Source organism: Ranitomeya imitator, chromosome 5 (genome assembly GCF_032444005.1).
Source record: "Ranitomeya imitator isolate aRanImi1 chromosome 5, aRanImi1.pri, whole genome shotgun sequence".
Classification (NCBI taxonomy): Eukaryota; Metazoa; Chordata; class Amphibia; order Anura; family Dendrobatidae; genus Ranitomeya; species Ranitomeya imitator.
In genome coordinates, this window is record NC_091286.1 from 652373506 (window position 1) to 652394374 (window position 20869).

The 20869-nt window shown below is 45.6% G+C and overlaps 1 protein-coding gene across 2 annotated transcripts in view; it reads right to left on the bottom strand.

The window, feature by feature from the left end:
- LOC138638685 (astacin-like metalloendopeptidase) overlaps nt 1-20869 on the bottom strand; it is a 149332-nt gene that overhangs the window by 49223 nt on the left and 79240 nt on the right. For both annotated transcript variants that reach the window (XM_069728179.1, XM_069728180.1), the window contains exon 3: nt 78-99. In XM_069728179.1, coding sequence (XP_069584280.1) covers nt 78-99 — 22 coding nt within the window. The remainder of the gene's footprint in view (nt 1-77; nt 100-20869) is intronic.

A 20869-nucleotide genomic window follows, 5' to 3' on the forward strand; every position in this document is an offset into this window, starting at 1 on the left:
ATCATTTCAAACATCTGTGTGGAGATTTTACTATATAATATACAGACATTAATATTCTGAAAATATGGAGAACTTACCCTGAGAATAAGGTTCATACATCTGTGAGAGGAAGCAAAAAAGTGACCATTAGTTCTTAGAAGAGAGTTGAAGACATTCCAGAAAGTGATCCCAGCATGAATCCATGTATTACAATGTGGTACTTACAAGCATTGCATAAATCCTAGCACCCCAAAGTCATAGGGAAAATAGGCAAGTGGATTAGGACTTACCGGTCTGGGCAGAACTTGGCCAGCCAAACACAGCCAGAAGGCCACCTTCATCAGCTCCATGGTCTTGTACTGTGTATTTAGTGACTGGTGAAACACCTGTACAAGATGCTGCATAGATGCTGTATATAAACCCCTCCAGAGGATGAGATCAGCCAATCATCATGCAGAACCATGGATGGTGGTGATGGTCCTCGGACCCCTCCTTTACACGCTGATTACTCTAATTGTATATTAAAGGAATCACATAATCATAAACAATAAAAGGGGGCAGAGGTTACCGCTACGCCCAGACCCTAGTGCTTGAGGCAGCCCTTCTGGCACATAAGAGAGCAGTACTATAAATGTCACCTGCTGCTATTAGCCTGGCTACGGTCCTGCTAAATATTTTAGAAAAATCAGGTTACGTATTCTATATGATAAATGCTATATTGGGGCTGGATAAACACCAAGCTCTGTTGATTTTGCATTGATTTCAGAAGAACTCATAATAAAGAAATGCACAGTAAGCCAGATAGGGACACCTATTGGGGGAACAAGAGACAATTAGCTTTACATTAAGGAATGTGACAAGTTTAGTGACAACCCGAATGCCAGGGCAGACTGAATATTCCAAGAACACCAGACATTGTGCTGACCGGTGATCTCCATATAGAAGGTTAAAGCCGCTGTTATATTGTGTCCAGTTTCAGTATTTACACTAAATAGCTCATCCTCTGATCACAGATTACATATGGAAACTAGGGTTGAGCGAAATGGATCGGTCATTTTCAAGAGTCGCCGACTTTTGGCACAGTTGGGTTTCATGAAACCCGACCCGATCCCTGTGTGGGGTCGGCCATGCGGTACGCGACTTTCACGCCAAAGTCGCGTTTCAATGACGCGAAAAGCGCCATTTCTCAGCCAATGAAGGTGGACGCAGAGTGTGGGCAGCGTGATGACATAGGTCCTGGTCCCCACCATCTTACAGAAGGGCATTGCAGTGATTGGCTTGCTGTCTGCGGCGTCACAGGGGCTCTAAAGAGGCGTTCCCGCCGACCGCCATGTTACTGCTGCTGATCTGAGCATAGGGAGAGGTTGCTGCAGCTTCGTCAGAAGCAGGGATAGCGTTAGGCAGGGTCCATTAACCCCCAAACCGCTTGTGCTGTAGCTGTCCAACACCACCTTTTGTTTGCAGGGACAGTGGAAGCTAAATTTTTTTTTCCTCAGCGCTGTAGCTCATTGGGCTGCCCTAGAAGGCTCCCTGATAGCTGCACTGCTGTGTGTACACCGCTGTGCAAACCAACTGCTTTTTTCAAAGCACAAATCCTGTTGTTCCTTCCTTTCTGCACAGCTATCTTTTTTGTTTGTCCACACTTTTGATTTAATTTGTGCAGCAGTCCACCCCTTGTTATTGCTGCCTGCCATACCTGGCTGAGATTACTGCAGGGAGATAGTAATTGTAGGACAGTCCCTGTTTTTTTTTTTTTTTTAATTCTCCCTAAAAAAAAAAGTAGTGGGATATTAATATTGGCATTTCTGCTAGAGTGCCAGTCCTGTGTGCCATCTCTCTCAAATAGTGGGCCACAGAAAGCCTAGTGTCTGTTTTTGGTTTTTAAATTCTCCCTGAAAAAAAAAAAAACAGTGGGAGATTAATATTGGCCTTTGTGCTTGTGTGCCAGACCTGTGTGCCATCTCTCTCAAATAGTGGGGCACAGAAAGCCTAGTGTCTGTTTTGGGCTTTTAAATTCTCCCTGAACAAAAAAAAACAGTGGGAGATTAATATTGGCCTTTGTGCCATCCTTGTGCCAGTCCTGTGTGCCATCTCTCTCAAATAGTGGGCCACAGAAAGCCTAGTGTCTGTTTTTGGTTTTTAAATTCTCCCTGAAAAAAAAAAAAACAGTGGGAGATTAATATTGGCCTTTGTGCTTGTGTGCCAGACCTGTGTGCCATCTCTCTCAAATAGTGGGGCACAGAAAGCCTAGTGTCTGTTTTGGGCTTTTAAATTCTCCCTGAACAAAAAAAAACAGTGGGAGATTAATATTGGCCTTTGTGCTTGTGTGCCAGTCCTGTGTGTGCCATCTCTCTCAAATAGTGGGCCACAGAAAGCCTAGTGTCTGTTTTGGGTTTTAAAATTATCCCTGAAAAAAAAAACAGTGGGAGATTAATATTGGCCTTTGTGCTTGTGTGCCAGTCCTGTGTGCCATCTCTCTCAAATAGTGGGCCACAGAAAGCCTAGTGTCTGTTTTGGGTTTTTAAATTCTCCCTGAAAAAAAAAAATAAACATTGGGAGATTAATATTGGCCTTTGTGCTTGTGTGCCAGTCCTGTGTGCCATCTCTCTCAAATAGTGGGCCACAGAAAGCCTAGTGTCTGTTTTGGGTTTTTAAATTCTCCCTGAAAAAAAAAAATCAGTGTGAGATTAATATTGGCATTCGTGCTTGAGTGACAGTCCTACGTGTGTGGCATCTCTCTCATGTGGTGCCACAGAAAACCGAGTGTGTAACATTGTGCCTGATTTTCCTTGCAGTCTCACCCACCTATAAAGGGATATCTAAATCCTACAGAAGTTTGAGTTCACCTTGTAAGTTGTTTTACAGTAACAAATACCGTTACTTTGGTTACGTTTTTAAAACAATGAGGAAGTCTGGTGGAAGAGGTCGTGGCCGGGGGCGTTCATTGCCAGCTGGTAATGAGGGTAGTGGTAGTGGTGGAGCATCAGGTGGTCGTGGGAAAAACAATATAGCACCTAAGTCTCGAGCTGTGGAGCCAGGTTCGTCGTCTGGCTACACAATGCCTCGAACGCTCCCTTTTCTGGGAGTAGGAAAACCGCTTTTAAAGCCGGAGCAGCAAGAGCAAGTTTTGGCTTACCTTGCTGACTAAGCCTCTAGCTCTTTTGCCTCCTCTTCTGAAACTGGTAAATGTAAAAGCAGCGCGTCGTTAGTGGATGTTCACGGTCAGGGACAGGGACAAGTCGCTTCCTTGTCCTCTTCAGCAAAAACAACAACAGAGAAGGATGCGTCAGGCGACACAACGGGTTACTCCATGGAGCTCTTTACACATACTGTCCCTGGGTTAGAAAGTGAAACAGTTAACAGGCCATGCCCATTACAAGTTGAATTGGACATGGAGTGCACTGATGCACAGCCACAGCCAGATTACTATGCTGTTATTTGACTCAGACCACAACATTGCCCTCGCAGTGTACTGATCCAGAATCAGACCCTGATGAGACTATGTTGCCCCATCACGAACGCTATACCACCGACTTACATGGTGACACAGATGAAGTTGCACACGAGATGGAAGAGGAGGTCATAGATGACCCAGTTGTTGACCCCGATTGGCACCCATTGGGGGAACAGGGTGCAGGCGGCAGTAGTTCTGAAGCAGAGGAGGAGGGGCCGCAGCAGCAGGCATCAACATCGCAACAGGTTCCATCTGCCGGGCCCGTATCTGGCCCAAAACGCGTGGCAAAGCCAAAACCTGTTGGAGGACAGCATGGCCATCCGGTTAAAGCTCAGTCTGCAATGCCTGAAAAGGTATCCGATGCTAGAAAGAGTGCAGTCTGGCATTTTTTTTAAACAACATCCAATTGATCAGCGCAAAGTCATCTGTCAAAAATGTTCAACTACCTTAAGCAGAGTGTTGTAAATTCTGTTGTTGAACTCCCTCCTGTGGTCGTGAATGGTACTTCGGCGAGTTCTGTCCATGGACTCCCTCTGGTGGCTGCGAGTGAAGCTGCTGCTTCTGAGGTTCCTTTCACAGGTGACGTGGTTTATCCTTTGGTTGGCTGCTCTATTTAACTCCACTCAGATTGTTACTCCATGCCAGCTGTCAATGTTCCTGCATTGGTTCAGTTCGCTCTTGGATCTTTCTGGTGACCTGTCTTCTCCAGCAGAAGCTAAGTTCCTGATAGTTATTATTTGTTCATTGTTTCCTTGTCCAGCTGGTTATCATGATTTTGTCTTGCTAGCTGGAAGCTCTGGGATGCAGAGTGGCATCTCCGCACCGTTAGTCGGTGCGGAGGTCTTTTTGCACACTCTGCGTGGTCTTTTGTAGTTTTTTGTGCTGACCGCAAAGATACCTTTCCTATCCTCTGTCTGTTTAGTAAGTCTGGCCTCCCTTTGCTGAATCCTGTTTCATTTCTGTGTTTGTGACTTTCATCTTTACTCACAGTCAATATATGTGGGGGGCTGCCTTTTCCTTTGGGGAATTTCTCTGAGGCAAGGAAGGCTTTATTTTCTATCTCTAGGGCTAGCTAGCTCTTAGGCTGTGAAGAGGCGTCTAGGGAGAGTCAGGAACGCTCCACGGCTATTTCTAGTTGTTGTTATAGGATTAGGGCCTGCGGTCAGCAGAGCTCCCACATCCCAGAGCTTGTCCTGTGTGAGTTTAACTATCAGGTCGTGCCGGGTGCTCCTAACCACCAGGTCCATAACAGCAGAGGTCAGAATCTGAAAAGTCTAAATACAAGTTGCATGCATAGACATTTAACCACCATGCATTTGCAAGCCTGGACTAACTACCAAACGTCCCTTAAGGTTATAGCACCCTCGGCCAATGAAGCTAGTCAGCAACGCAACATCCCTTCCGTCACTGTAAGGCCACCATTTTCCGCACCACCTGCAGTATCTGTGCAGGTTTCGTTGCCAGGCCAAAGCAGTCAGGGTCAGGGAATCACCAGATTAGTAGTAGGAAACACTGCATCTAGGGCACCGGCGGCAAGAATACCGTCTCCAACCGTCTCTGTCTGCCATGTCCACCGGCACCCCCGCTAGTTCCACGATCTCCAGCTCTCCAGTCCAGCTCACCCTACATGAGACTCTCGTGAGAAAAAGGAAGTACTTAGCCTCGCATCCGCGTACACAGGGTTTGAACGCCCACATAGCTAGACTAATCTCGTTAGAGATGATGCCCTACCGGTTAGTTGAAAGCGAAGCTTTAAAAGCCCTGATGGACTACGCTGTACCACGCTACGAGCTACCCAGTCGACACTTCTTTTCCAGAAAAGCCATCCCAGCCCTCCACCAGCATGTTAAAGAGCGCATCGTCCATGCACTCAGGCAGTCTGTGAGCACAAAGGTGCACCTGACAACAGATTCATGGACCAGTAGGCATGGCCAGGGACGTTACGTGTCCATCACGGCACATTGGGTGAATGTGGTGGATGCAGGGTCCACAGGGGACAGCAATTTTGGGACCGTTCTGCCTAGCCCACGGTCTAGGAAACAGTTGGCTGTAGCCGTTCGCACCCCCTCCTCCTCATTCTCCTGCAGAAGAGAGAGCTCGTCCACAGACCGCAGTCGCACAACCACTCCATCCGCAGCTGCCACTGTTGCACACCAGGTGTCCCATTATGGGGCAGCTACTGCCAAGCGTCAGCAGGCTGTATTGGCTATGAAGTGTTTGGGCGACAACAGACACACCGCGGAAGTTCTGTCCGAGTTCTTGCAGAAAGAAACGCAGTCGTGGCTGGGCACTGTAGATCTTGAGGCAGGCAAGGTAGTGAGTGATAACGGAAGGAATTTCATGGCTGCCATCTCCCTTTCCCAACTGAAACACATTCCTTGCCTGGCTCACACCTTAAACCTGGTGGTGCAGTGCTTCCTGAAAAGTTATCCGGGGCTATCCGACCTGCTCCTCAAAGTGCGCGGACTTTGCTTGCATATCCGCCGTTCGCCCGTACACTCCAGCCGTATGCAGACCTATCAGCGGTCTTTGAACCTTCCCCAGCATCGCCTAATCATCGACGTTGCAACAAGGTGGAACTCAACACTGCACATGCTTCAGAGACTGTGCGAACAGAGGCGTGCTGTTATGTATTTGTGGGAGGATACACATACACGGGCAGGCAGTAGGATGGCAGACATGGAGTTGTCAGGTGTGCAGTGGTCGAAGATACAAGACATGTGTCAAGTCCTTCAGTGTTTTGAGGAATGCACACGGCTGGTTAGTGCAGACAATGCCATAATAAGCATGAGCATCCCCCTAATGCGTCTGCTGATGCAAAGTTTGACGCACATAAAGGAGCAGGCGTCTGCAGCAGAGGAAGAGGAAAGCCTTGATGACAGTCAGCCATTGTCTGGTCAGGGCAGTGTACAGGACGAGGTAGCGGGCGAACAGGAGGATGAGGAGGACGAGGAGGATGATGGGGATGATTACTTTTGTAATGAGGAAGCTTCTCCGGGGCCAATAGCAACTGGTGGCATTGCAAGGCCGGGGTCAGGTTTTTTTAGGGAGACAAGTGACTTAGATGTGCCTGAAACTGCCCCTCAACCCAGCACAACTGCAGATTTGACAAATGGAACTTTTGCCCACATGGCGGATTATGCCTTACGTATCCTCAAAAGGGACACACGTATTTGTAAAATGATGGCCGATGACGATTACTGGTTGGCCTGCCTCCTTGATCCTCGCTATAAAGGCAAATTGCAAAATATTATGCCACATGAAAACCTGGAACAAATATTAGCAACCAAACAATCAACTCTTGTTGACCGTTTAATTCAGGCATTCCCAGCACACAGCACCGGTGATCGTTATCACACGAGCTGCAGGGGGCAGCAGGCCAGAGGGCAGCATCAATTCAAAATGACAGGAGACAACATTTGTCCAGTATGGTTACTAACTATTTTTCATCCCTTATCGATGTTCTCCCTCAACCGTCATTCCCATTTGATTACTTGGCATCCAAATTAGACACCTGGCCAGAATTGGCAGAATATGCATTGCAGGAGCTTGCTTGCCCAGCAGCTAGTGTCCTATCAGAAAGAGTATTCAGTGCTGCAGGTTCAATATTAACCGAAAAAAGGACTCGTCTGGCTACCCAAAATGTTGATGATCTAACCTTCATTAAAATGAAGCACAACTGGATTTCGAATTCTTTTGCCCCACCTTGCCCGGCTGACACCTAGCTTTCCTATGAAAAGGTCTTGCTTGTGGACTGCTTTGACTGACTTTTCCAATCTCGTAATTTGCAGCAGCTGTTTGTCCAGCATACGTCATGTTTACACCTCCCTAAATGGCCAAACTCCCCCCACGGGGCCGTGGTCTCGCCACTTAGCGGAAGCACCCGTGAGAGTGCCGTTTGTCTGAAGAGGTGGGTGTGCACGCTTTTGGTCGACAGCACTGCCACTGGGTCCCTCATAGTACAATAAAGTGTCTCTGGCGGTGGTGGTGCGCACCCAACGTCAGACACACCGTTGTAACATGAGTGGCCCTGGGCCTGTACCGCCGGCCACAAGAGAGTTCCCCCCCCAGCTCAAACAGTGCTCTACCACTTGCAAAATTATCTCTCACAGTTCCACCAATGTTTAGTCTATGCGCTGACATCTTTCAATGCCTGGCACTGACAATACCAATGTGTTGACATATATGATGTTACTTAAAATAGTCAGGGGCATGTCCTATATTTACACCAGTAAATACTTAGCGCCAAATTACTAGGTATGAAACTCAGCAGAGGAGCCCACCCCTGTACCTTATTATTCCACCATTTTGTGTTTTGGTTTTGTTGTATTGCGAGACATTAACATCTATTTATTTTTTGTGAGTACTAACTGTCAGACTCTCATTACAATCGGCTTCCGCTGACAACACCAATGCTGCCTGTGTACCCCTGCAAGAGAATTCCAAGTGTCTACAGCCCACTTTTGTTATGTTAGGCCTACTAAGCCTGTCTGCGGTCCCTCCTTCCACTGGTCCTCCACTGACCAGACCACTGCTGTTCGTGTACCCCTGGAACCTATTTGAAAGTGCCTACAGCCTAATTTTGTTATGTTAGGCCTACTAAGCCTGTCTGCGGTCCCTCCTCCCACTAGTCCTCCACTGACCAGACCACTGCTGCCCGTGTACCCCTGGAACCTATTTTAAAGTGCCTACAGCCTAATTTTGTTATGTTAGGCCTACTAAGCCTGTCTGCGGTCCCTCCTTCCACTAGTCCTCCACTGACCAGACCACTGCTGCCCGTGTACCCCTGGAACCTATTTGAAAGCGCCTAGAGCCTAATTTTGTTGTTATGTTAGGCCTACTATGCCTGTCTGCGGTCCCTCCTTCCAATAGTCCTCCACTGACCAGACCACTGCTGCCCGTGTACCCCTGGAACCTATTTGAAAGCGCCTAGAGCCTAATTTTGTTGTTATGTTAGGCCTACTAAGCCTGTCTGCGGTCCCTCCTTCCATTAAAAGAGGTCTGGATACACATGATGAGAGCATTATACTGCCTCTGTACAAATCCCTAGTTAGACCGCACATGGAGTACTGTGTCCAGTTTTGGGCACCGGTGCTCAGGAAGGATATAATGGAACTAGAGAGAGTACAAAGGAGGGCAACAAAATTAATAAAGGGGATGGGAGAACTACAATACCCAGATAGATTAGCGAAATTAGGATTATTTAGTCTAGAAAAAAGACGACTGAGGGGCGATCTAATAACCATGTATAAGTATATAAGGGGACAATACAAATATCTCGCTGAGGATCTGTTTATACCAAGGAAGGTGACGGGCACAAGGGGGCATTCTTTGCGTCTGGAGGAGAGAAGGTTTTTCCACCAACATAGAAGAGGATTCTTTACTGTTAGGGCAGTGAGAATCTGGAATTGCTTGCCTGAGGAGGTGGTGATGGCGAACTCAGTCGAGGGGTTCAAGAGAGGCCTGGATGTCTTCCTGGAGCAGAACAATATTGTATCATACAATTATTAGGTTCTGTAGAAGGACGTAGATCTGGGGATTTATTATGATGGAATATAGGCTGAACTGGATGGACAAATGTCTTTTTTCGGCCTTACTATGTTACTATGTTACTATGTTCCACTAGTCCTCCACTGACCAGACCACTGCTGCCCGTGTACCCCTGGAACCTATTTGAAAGTGCCTACAGCCTAATTTTGTTATGTTAGGCCTACTAAGCCTGTCTGCGGTCCCTCCTTCCACTAGTCCTCCACTGACCAGACCACTGCTGCCCGTGTACCCCTGGAACATATTTTAAAGTGCCTACAGCCAAATTTTGTTATGTTAGGCCTACTATGCCTGTCTGCGGTCCCTCCTTCCACTAGTCCTCCACTGACCAGACCACTGCTGCCCGTGTACCACTGGAACCTATTTTAATTTGCATAGAGCATCCTTTTTTTAATAGTAGGCATACAAACTCTGTCCAAGGTGTTTTCCAGGTTTCCTCTCCATTGCTTCAATCTTAATGCTCTTGTTTAGTAGTTGTTGAAAAGAACACTGCATTAGGCCTACAAGTTGGGTCTGGGTTGTAGAGACGGTGTCTTCCACTCCAAGGTGTTACCCAGGTTTCCTCTCCATAGCTTCAATCTTAAAGCTCTTGTTTAGTACTTGTTGAAAACAACACTGCATTAGGCCTAAAAGTTGGGTCTGGGTTGTAGAGACGGTGTCTTCCACTCCAAGGTGTTCCCCATGTTTACTCTCCATAGCTTCGAGCTTCTAGCTCCCGTTTAGTAGTTGTTGAAAACAACACTGCATTAGGCCTACAAGTTGGGTCTGGGTTGTAGAGACGGTGTCTTCCACTCCAAGGTGTTCTCCAGGTTTCCTCTCCATTGCTTCAATCTTAAAGCTCTTGTTTAGTAGTTGTTGAAAACAACACTGCATTAGGCCTACAAGTTGGGTCTGGGTTGTAGAGACGGTGTCTTCCGCTCCAAGGTGTTCCCCAGGTTTCCGCTCCATAGCTTCGATCTTCTAGCTCTCGTTTAGTAGTTGTTGAAAACAACACTGCATTAGGCCTACAAGTTAGGTCTGGGTTGTAGAGACGGTGTCTTCCGCTCCAAGGTGTTCTCCAGGTTTCCTCTCCATAGCTTCGAGCTTCTAGCTCTCGTTTAGTAGTTGTTGAAACAACACTACATTAGGCCTACAAGTTGGGTCTGGGTCGTAGAGACGGTGTCTGCCGCTCCAAGGTGTTCTCCAGGTTGCCACATAATCGAAGCTGCATAGAGCCTATTTTGTAATTTTACGCCTACAAAGTCTTTCTGCGGTCCCTCCTTCCAATTGTCCTCCACTGAGCACACCAATGCAGACCGTGTACCCATGTAACCTTTTTTAAACCTGCGTCGAGCCAACTTTGTGGTTTAAGGCCTACTTGTAGTGTCTGCCTGCGCCACTCAATACAGCTGTCCTCTTTACAAAAAATGACCTACAATTATCTGGTTTTCAGCCTATCGGAATTTTAAAACTGCAGTGGGCCTACTAGTTGGGTTGGGGCCTTCTATCGGTGTCTGCCGCTCCTTGCTGTTCTCCTCCAGTTAACAAAGCTGTGCCGCCTGTTTACTACTGTTGCCAATTTTGAACTGCATTTATACTACTTACTGATTTGGGCCTACTCTCTGTATCAGCCTCTCATTCCAGTTGTCCTCCACTGAACAAAGCAATGCCCCCTGGTTAGTCCTGTTACCAATTTTTAACTGCATTTAGCCCACTTTATTCTTTGGGCCCATATCTGTTTCCCCCTCATCTTGCCCATTGCCCAGCCAGTGATAGATGAGTCTGCTGGTACATTGACCCATAACGCAACATTCCCCGTGCACGCTACACTGCAAGATTGTGACCCTGCTGAAAGTCAGGTTCCCCTTCCCGCATACCATACCACCTTACACGGGGACAAAGAGGAAGGTGCAGATGAAGGTGCAGGTTCCTTCATCTGGTGGGGGGAGGCGCCCCCGCCGTGCAAACACACCGCTGTACTTTGAGGGGCCCTGTGCCAGTGCCAATGCCAACGAGTGGCCCCCCCCCCGCTTGCTCAGGATCACAGCACTTGCAAAGTTGAAATACTTACCTCTCCCTACTCCGCTGCCGTGACGTGGTCCAGATTTCCTGGGCCCACTAAATACTTGAACCAGCCCTACCACAACTTTAGCCAAATGACCCCCAATTTCCAATGCCTTACTATTATTATAAGGTAAATTTAGATTGACAAGCTTCAGTAACAAGAATGTATGTTTTTTGCCATTAAAATGGGCACTGTAGGTGTTTTCCTGGCCTCCACTCACTGCCGACTATGCTCCCCCATTGACTTGCATTGGGTTTCGTGTTTCGGTCGATCCCTGACTTTTCGCGATAATCGGCCGATTCCACTCGACTCGACTTTTGAGATAGTCGGGTTTCGCGAAACCCGACTCGACTCTAAAAAAGTCAAGGTCGCTCAACCCTAATGGAAACTAATGTGATAAGGAAAGTGGGAGATTTTCACAGATCACACCCTATAGGCCCACTAACAGACTCAATGTTTTGTAACCTAAACATGGAAAATTAGTTGCCGCATGTGTAACTGTCCGATCTATCATGATATTTCCATCACATTGTGAATGCGGAAAACAAAATCTCAATGGCAGGATTGTATTTTTTTCTATTCACCTGCCAAAAAAATGGAAAAAAACAACTCATCAGAATGTAGAATATACACCAAAATGACAATTTCTCAGCCAAAGCTTCTTAGCCAAATTTTTCCGTAATATTAAATTATCCTCTTCTATGTTGATTACTTTGGGAGAGGTGAATCATTGTGGAATTTCAATGTTAATAAATATATTAAAATGAAGAGGGCCCAATACTGACCTCTGTGCTACCTCTATTAACTTCAAACCAATCATCGTGTATTACATTAATAACCATCCTCTGTTTCTTATCACGGAGCTGGTTGGTAGCCTTATTCTACAATTTTTATCGCTTTATGTTCTAACCTTTCATGCAACATCATATTGAATGCATTTTAAACGTTAAGACAATATCCACGGCCTTACATTGGTTCATTTTTGAACTTACCCCCTTGTAACATAGCATAGTAGCATAGTAGAAGCTGATCAGATTAGTTTGACAGGACTGATCTATCAAGCTCATGTTGATTCTGGGTTGTAAGCTTAATTTTAATGAGAAACTCCAGGATAGCATCACTTAAAAAAATAACCCTCAAAGATTTTGCCCATAATCGGAGGTTTAACTTGCTGGCCTATAGTTTCAAGGCTAAAGATGAGCAGGTTGGAATTCTACAGATCAACTTCAAGTTGAATTTTAAAATTCTTCATTCCTGGCTAATTTGAAAAATGTCAGATTTCTTTCGTGATGATCAGACAAGAAAAAAAAAATTAAGACTGCAGCAGCCAGGTATCAGGCTAGATATCAGAGGCCACGTATCTTTCTCCATTATGTCTTCAAGCTGTCATACCACCTGATCTAGCGCAGGATATCAGAGGGACCATCACGCAGATGCAAAGAATAAAGTCACCTAATCACTTATGCCGCACGATGAACTGCAAAAAAGAATAAAACCAATTATTCACATGCTGTTGACTTTTCATTCTGCCTCCCAAAGATCGAAGTAAGGCTGGGGTCACGCTTGCGAGTTCAATGTGAGAAACTCACAAGAGTCTCTCACATCAAGTCCCGGAACTGCCTCCGGCTCTCGGGACCAGAGCATTCATCTGCATGTATTTCTATGCAGCTGCACGCTCAGGTCCCAAGTGCAGGTGGCAGCGTCAGGACTTGATGCGAGAGAATTGCTCGAGTATCTTGCATTGAACTTGCAAGTGCGACCCCAGCCTAAGGCTCAGCTCACATTTATCCTGCGCTTTACACCAAGGGCGTAAGCACTAGGGTTGAGCGAAACGGATCGGACAAATTCAAGAATCGACGACTTTCGGCAAAGTTGGGTTTCATGAAACCCGACCCTAGTGTGGGATCGGCCATGAGGTCAGCGATCTTCGCGCCAAAGTCGCGTTTCGTATGACATTTTCAGCGCCATGTTTCAGTCAATGAAGGAGGATGCAGAGTGTGGGCAGCGTGATGACATAGGTCTCGGTCCCCACCATCTTAGAGAAGGGCATGACAGTGATTGGCTTGCTTTCTGCGGCGTCACAGGGGCTATAAATGGGCGTGCACGCCGACTGCCATCTTACTTCTGCCGATCGTAGCATAGGAAGAGGTTGCTGCAGCTTCATCAGAAGAAGGGATATAGTTAGGGAGGGAAGATTAACCCCCAAACTGCTTGTGCTGTAGCGATTTCCACTGTCCAACACCACCATTTGTTTGCAGGGACAGTGGAGTTTATATTTTTGTGCATCAGCTCTGTAGCTTATTAGGCTGCCTTGTAAGCCTCCCTGATAGCTGCATTGCTGTTTGGACGCTGCTGTGTAAACCAACTGCTTTTTTAAAAGCAAAAATCCTGTTGCTCCTTTCTGCACAGTTATCTTGTATATTTGTCCACACTTTTGTGTGCAGCAGTCCTTTTTATTGCTGCCATACTTTTCCTGAGATCATTGTAGGGAGATTGAAATTGTACTACAGTCCTTGTATTTTTTCATATATCTTCCAGCCACTTTCTGCCACTTAGATTGCGTTGTTTTATACACTGGGCCTGAGTTTTGGTTCAGTCTCCCCCCAAAATAGGGAGTTTCAAATTCTCACAAAGTGGATATACTGCAGTCCTGTTAGTTTGTCGTATATCAGCCAGCCACTTTCTGCCACTTACATTGCGTTGTTTTTTGCACAGGGCCTGATTTTTTGTTCAGTCTCCCCCCAAAAAAGGGAGATTTAAAATCTCAACACGTTTATATACACCTTCTACCTTGTTTTACAGTACCATATAACGGTTGTTATTTTGGTTAGATTTTCCAAAAAAGGAAGTCAGGTGGAAGAGGCCGTGGGCGGTGGTTGCCAGCTGGTACTGATGGTGGTGGTGCATCTGGTGGTAGTGGCAAAAGCACAATAGCACCTAAGGCTGGAGGTGTTGAGCCAGCGTCATCGTCTGGCTACACAAGGCCTCGAAGGCTCCCTTATCTGGAAGTAGGAAAACGGCTTTTAAAGCCGGAGCAGCAGGAAAAAGTTTTGGCTTTCCTTGCTGACTCAGCCACTAGCTCTTTCGCCTCCTCTTCAGAAATTTCCAAATATAAAAGCAGCGAGTCGTTAGAGGATGCTCAAGGTCAGGAACAAGACATTTCCTTGTGTCATTCACCCAAACCAAAAGTGAAGGATGCGTCAGGCGACACTACAGGTTACTCCATGGAGCTCTTTACACATACCGTGCCTGGGTTAGAACGGGAAATTGTTAACTGCCCTTTACAAGATGAATCAGACATGGAGTGCACTGATGCACAGCCACAGCTAGATTATAATGCTGTTCCATTGACTCAGATCACTACAATGCACTCGCAGTGTACTGAGCCAGAATCTGACCCTGATGAGACTGTGGTGCCCGTCCCGAATGCTATAGCACCTTACACGGTGACACAGAGGAAGGTGCACATGACATTGAAGAGGAGGTGATAGATGACCCAGTTGTTGACCCAGATTGGCAGCCATTGGGGGAAGAGGGTGCCACTGCCAGTAGCTCTGAAGCGGAGGAGAATGATCCGCAGCAGCCATCTACATCGCAACAGCTGTCATCTGTCAGGCCCGTATCAGGCCAAAAACGTTTGTCAAAAACAGTTTTAGGACAGCGTGGCCATCTGGTGAAAGTAGCACAGCGTGCAATGCCTGAAAAGGTATTCCATAGTAGGAAAAGTGCAGTGTGGCAATTTTTTAACCAAGATCCGAATGATCAGTCAAAAGTTATCTGTAAGAAATGCTCAAAGACCTTAAGCAGAGGAAAGATTCTTCAAAATTTAAATACAACGTGCATGCTTAGACATTAAACCAGCATGCACTTGCAAGCCTGGACTAACTACCAAACGTCCCGTACCATTGGTGCACCTGCTCAGGATGAAGGTATTCAGCAACGCTACATTGCTTCCCTCACTGTAAGCCCACCGGTTAGGACACCACCAGCAGCAAATGTGGAGGTATCGTTGCAAGGCCAAAGCAGTCAGGGAATCACAAGGTTCTTGATAGGAAACACTGTATGTAGGCCAACATCGAGAATACCATCACCAACCCTCTCTCAATCCGCCAGGTCCACCACCACAACCACCGCTAGTTCCACCATATGCACCTCTTCAGTCCAGCTCACCCTACAAGAGACTCTCGTTAGGAAAAGAAAGTACTCATCCTCTCATCCACGTACACAGGGTTTGAACGCCCACATTGCTAAACTAATCTCGTTAGAGATGATGCTCTACCGGTTGGTTGAAAGCGAGGCTTTCAAAGCCCTGATGGCCTACGCAGTACCACGCTATGACCTACCGAGTCGACACTTCTTTGCGAGAAATGCCATCCCAGCCCTCCACCAGCATGTCAAAGACCGCATTGTCCATGAACTGAGGCAATCAGTCAGTAGAAAGGTGCACCTCACAACAGATACATGGACAAGCAGGCATGGCCAGGGACATTACGTGTCCATCACGGCACACTAGGTTAATGTGGTGGATGCAGGGTCCACAGGGGACAGCCATAGTGGAACAGTTCTGCCTAGCCCACGGTCTAGGAAACAGTTGGCTATAGGCGTTCGCCACCCCCTCCTCCTCCTCCTCCAGAAGCGAAAGCTCATCCACAGAGCGCAGTCGCATGACCACTCCATCCGCAGCTGCCAGTGTTGCACACGAGGTGTACCATTATGGAACAGCTAGTGGCAAGCGTCAGCAGGCTGTGTTAGAAATGAAATGTTTGGGTGACAACAGACACACCGCGGAAGTACTGGCCGAGTATTTGCAGCAACAAACTCAGTCATGGCTGGGCAGTGTATATCTTGAGGCAGGCAAGGTAGTCAGTGATAACGGAAGGAATTTTATGGCTGCCGTAGCCCTTTCAGAACTTAAACACATACCTTGCCTGGCTCACACCTTGAACCTGGTGGTGCAGTGCTTCCTCAAAAATTATACGGAGTTACCAGCCCTTCTCCTGAAGGTGTGAAGACTTTGCTCGCACATCCGCCGGTCGCCCGCACATTCCAGCCGTATGCTGAACCATCAGTGATCGTTGAATCTTCCCCAGCACCGCCTAATAATCGACGTTGCAACAAGGTGGAACTCCACACTGCACATGCTTCAGAGGCTGTGCGAACAGAGGTGTGCTGTTATTAATTTGTGGGAGGATACACGGGCAGGCAGTTGGATGGCAGACATGGAGTTGTCTGGTGTGCAATGTTCGAAGCTCCAAGACCTCTGTCAAGTCCTTCAGTGTTTTGAGGAATGCACACGGCTGGTAAGTGCAGACGACGCCATCATAAGCATGAGCATCCCACTAATGCGTCTGCTGATGCAAAGTTTGATGCACATTAAGGAGCTGGCGTCTGCAGCCAAGGAGGAGGGAAGCCTTGATGACAGTCAGCCATTTTCTGCTCAGGGAGCTCTCCTGGAAGAGGTGGTGGATGAAGAGTAGGAGGAGGATGATGGGGATGAATATTTATGGGAGGAGGATGCTTCTCAGGGGGCAATACAAACTGGTGGCGTTGCAAGGTCAGGTACAGGGTTTTTGCGGGACACAAGTGATGTTGATTTGCAAGAAAATGCTCCTCAATCCAGCACAAGCAGTGAATTGACACCTGGGACATTGGCCCACATGGCTGAGTATGCCTTGCATATCCTAAAAAGGGACCCCCGCATTATCAAAATAATGACTGATTACAATTACTGGTTGGCCTGCCTCCTGGATCCGCGATATAAAGGAAAATTACAAAATATCATGCCACATGAGAACCTTGAGCAAATATTGGCTACCAAACAAGCAACTCTTGTAGACCGTTTGGTTCAGGCATTCCCAGCACACAGGGGCGGTGATGGTTCTCACATGAGCCGTAGGGGGCAACATGGCAGAAGTGTTAGAGGTGCACAAATCTGAAGTGGCGTTGGACAGAGGGGTTTTATGACCAGGTTGTGGAGCGATTTCGCAATGACCGCTGACACGACAGGTACTGCTGCATTGATTCAAAGTGTAATATAAGCCAGCTGGTAAGTAATCCAAGAAAAAGATATACAGTAGCTATAGCGGTTGGATACTAATAAAACTTGACCTTTAATGAATCTAGAATAAAAATAGACTAGTATTACATAACAACAACAAAAAAAGGGGGCAAAAAAAGGGGACCAGTGATTAATTGTGCCCTTAGCCCAACACAGAAGGGGTAAGACTGATAAACCTAATCACACAATGTTTAAAAATTGACTGTACTATTAGTCTCAGGGTCATATGGCCAACAGAGACTGAGGCATGTAGCAGATGATACAGAACACAGGGGAATGCCACTGTCTATGCATACACCTCGCCAATTTGTTACTGCAACAGTGTGGTATCCCATGTATACCATTAGGGACAATGCATCCACATAACGAATAGTAGAAAAAGAGGGTGTGTAGACTATTGGCCCCTGTTGTTGTATAGATATTGCTACAAAACACATCACCACCAACGGTTACTTTTTTTATATGCCAGAGTATACCGGGTTATAGTGCCAGTCAATAAGTATTAGCAGCACGTCACTAAGGCTTCAATATGTGAAGACAATACTAGCGCATAATACACTAAACCGCATATGCGAGGGAACCATACATCCTCATTTAAGTTCTCATGAGCGTTCCAAATGTGGTCAGTGTATTGATTATTCCTCCCTTTGTAGCTGAAGCATCCACTGTAGGTGCTCCCTTACACATTGATGCATGGAGAATGCACCATAAACACAGCCCACTACTGTGGGTAAATCACACCACAAATACGCCCACTGCTGTGGGTAGATCTCGCCAGCGTCTGGAGATATACTCTGCTATGGTAGAAACCCTTTGTGTGGTGGGATAATGATGAAGCCGTGACACTGGACAGCGATGACAAAATCATGTGCAGCATTTAGGGTATATAACACCTCCTGTCATTGTTAAGCAGGACGCATGTGAGATTTTTGTGTCCAGCTTACAGGTATATTTAATCACACAGGCTGTCTTTAGCAGTGAGCCTAGGATATTTTCAGGTGTGTGTTTTTTGTTCTGTGGCCATGTTGTAAAATCCGTTCCGCTATCTGGGAGAATTGTTCTTCTTTACTTATTTTTTGTTTCACTTTTTAAATTATTAATAAATATTATGATAATCTTATTATGATAAATATTGTGTTTTAGTCTTTTCTTGTGACTAGTGAAAGACTGATGTGTTGGATTTTTATAGTACTTTGTTGACACAATAATATAATTGGGACCCTTTGCTGTATTGTATTAATTACACTATTTCTGTTTATGACAGATGATCCGTTGTATTTGTTAATCATGGATATGAAAGCTAGGGAGACGGCCTGGATAACTAAAGCGTCAAGTATCTTTAAAGTTAATTCTTCTGGTATTTTTAATGATACTACTATTGCCCATAAAGACTGGATGAGACAATATAAAAATATGTTGTTACGTAAAACCAAATTGTGGTGGACAAAAACATCACTCCAAAACTATTGTGAGCGAAAAATCATCCCTAGGGGACTGCGTATCCAGCTATTTCCCACGTTTAATTTGGATAATGAATTATTAACCAAAAGATGGATCGAAGCAGCTGATTTATGTTCGTTCACTTTTATACAAATTATCATCGAGCATAATGAACTATGCCTTAAAAATCTGGATGAGGAGATCAATAATATCCTATCTAATATCAGAAAGGAAATACAAATAGAGACCTTGGAACAATATCTGAGAGATATTGAGAAAGATCTAGAAAAATATGAATCTAACACCAGCGATGGGAAAAGGAAGAAGTTTGCCTGGGATATCTCTGATTATGAGACAAACAAAGTATATAGGTGGCAGAACCTGGATAAGAAGGGGAAAAATCTTTCTGTCAGAAGTGAATCAGTGCATTCCCTGGCATCATCAGTTGAGACGCGAGGATCACATAGTGATATGGAAGGTGCCGCTGCCTCGGGGCCGGTGACTCGGTATGGCAACAAGAATAAATCCTACCAGCAGTCCAAACAGTTCAGAAAAGAACGAAATTTTGAACAGGATAGAAGCAAGGTAATTAACCTATCCTCTCATATCCTGACCTCCACACAACTGGAAGTTCTAGAAAAGGGTTTAACATTTTCTCCTTCAAACTCTATAGATCCGTTTCTAGCGGTTAAGGATATTCACTTATTTTCTCGGAAAATTATTTTGAAAAGGCTGCATTATAAAAATCCTCCTGGATCTTCTTTTGAAACTGGTGAAGAACTGGAAGCCCTAGAGGCTTTGGAGTCCTTGGTAAGTGAAAATGAGACTGCTTTGGAGTTTAAGGGTTTTCCTCAAAAATTACTCAATAAAACAAAAAAATTTCCTTCATTGAACTTGTGTCCAGCAGTGGACTTCTTTACTAAGATGGTTTCAGCAGACATTGAAAAATTAGCGGAGCAGAAAAACATCAAATTTAATCTCACAAGAGATCAGCAAAAGGCTCTGAAAGAAATGCAGGAATGGTCAGATGTGGTCTTTAAGGCCGCAGATAAGGGGGGGAATTTAGTAATATGGCCGACGGTACTTTATGAAGAACAAGCAGATAAATTGCTAAATGATAGATCCTGTTACCGTAGATTACCATCCAACCCCTTGCCAATGTACCAAATTGAGCTGATTAAAATATTGGATGAGGCCTTTGCTAAAGGGATAATCCCTAAACAATTAGTGGATACAGTACAAAAAATGATACCCAAACTCCCCACGTTTTATCTAATTCCTAAAGTCCACAAAAATTTAGAAAACCCGCCTGGGCGTCCAATTGTGGCGGGTAATGAAGGGCTTTGTGAGATAATTTGTGATACCTTGGACTACTTTCTCAAGCCATTGGTTACCAGTTTGCCGTCGTATATTAGGGACACCACATCTGCCTTGAAGAGGTTGGACAATTTATGTCTGACTGAAGACATGCTGATGGTCACGGCAGATGGGGAGTCCCTTTACACTTCTATTAGGCATGATGGCCTGGCGGCCTCCGAATGGTTTTTGAGAACTAGTAATTTGGACTCAGATTTGATAGATTTGTTTCTGGTCCTGTTGAGATTTATTTTAACTCACAACTGCTTCATTTTTAATAAACGTGTTTATCTACAAAAGCAGGGAACCGCCATGGGTGCTTCGTGTGCCCCATCCTATGCCAACTTATTTTTAGGGGCATGGGAAAGGGATATTTTCATCAGTAATCCCATCCCCGGCATCGATAGCGTACATCATTGGATGCGCTATATCGATGATGTGTGGTTCATTTGGGAGGGCCCCAGGCATCAGTTAGAAGCACTCATGGCGGTTCTAAACAATAACAAACTCAATATCAAATTGACTTATAAAGCAGGCCGAAATTTGGACTTTCTTGATCTTCAGATAAATGTATCGGCTAATGGAAATGTATCAACAGACGTATTTAGAAAAGCAACTGCAACGAACACATTGTTGCATGCAACCTCGTCCCATCCCCCCTCAGTTGTTAAAGGAATCCCGATGGGGCAGTTCCTTAGAGTAAAACGTATATGCTCGAATGAACATTCATTTGAGCGACAAGCAAAGGAACTAAGTACCAGATTTAAAAGTAGAGGATATAGCTGCAAAAACATTAGAATGGGATATCAGAATGCGAAACATAAACCTAGGAATGATCTGCTGTACAAAAATAATCAAAGTAATGGAAATGATTCTGAAGAAAACTTTTATCCACGTCTAATCGCCACTTACAACAACAGATGGCCACAATTTTGTCAAATTGTCCGAAAACATTGGCAAATTTTGCTGACGGACCCGATTCTTAAAAAAT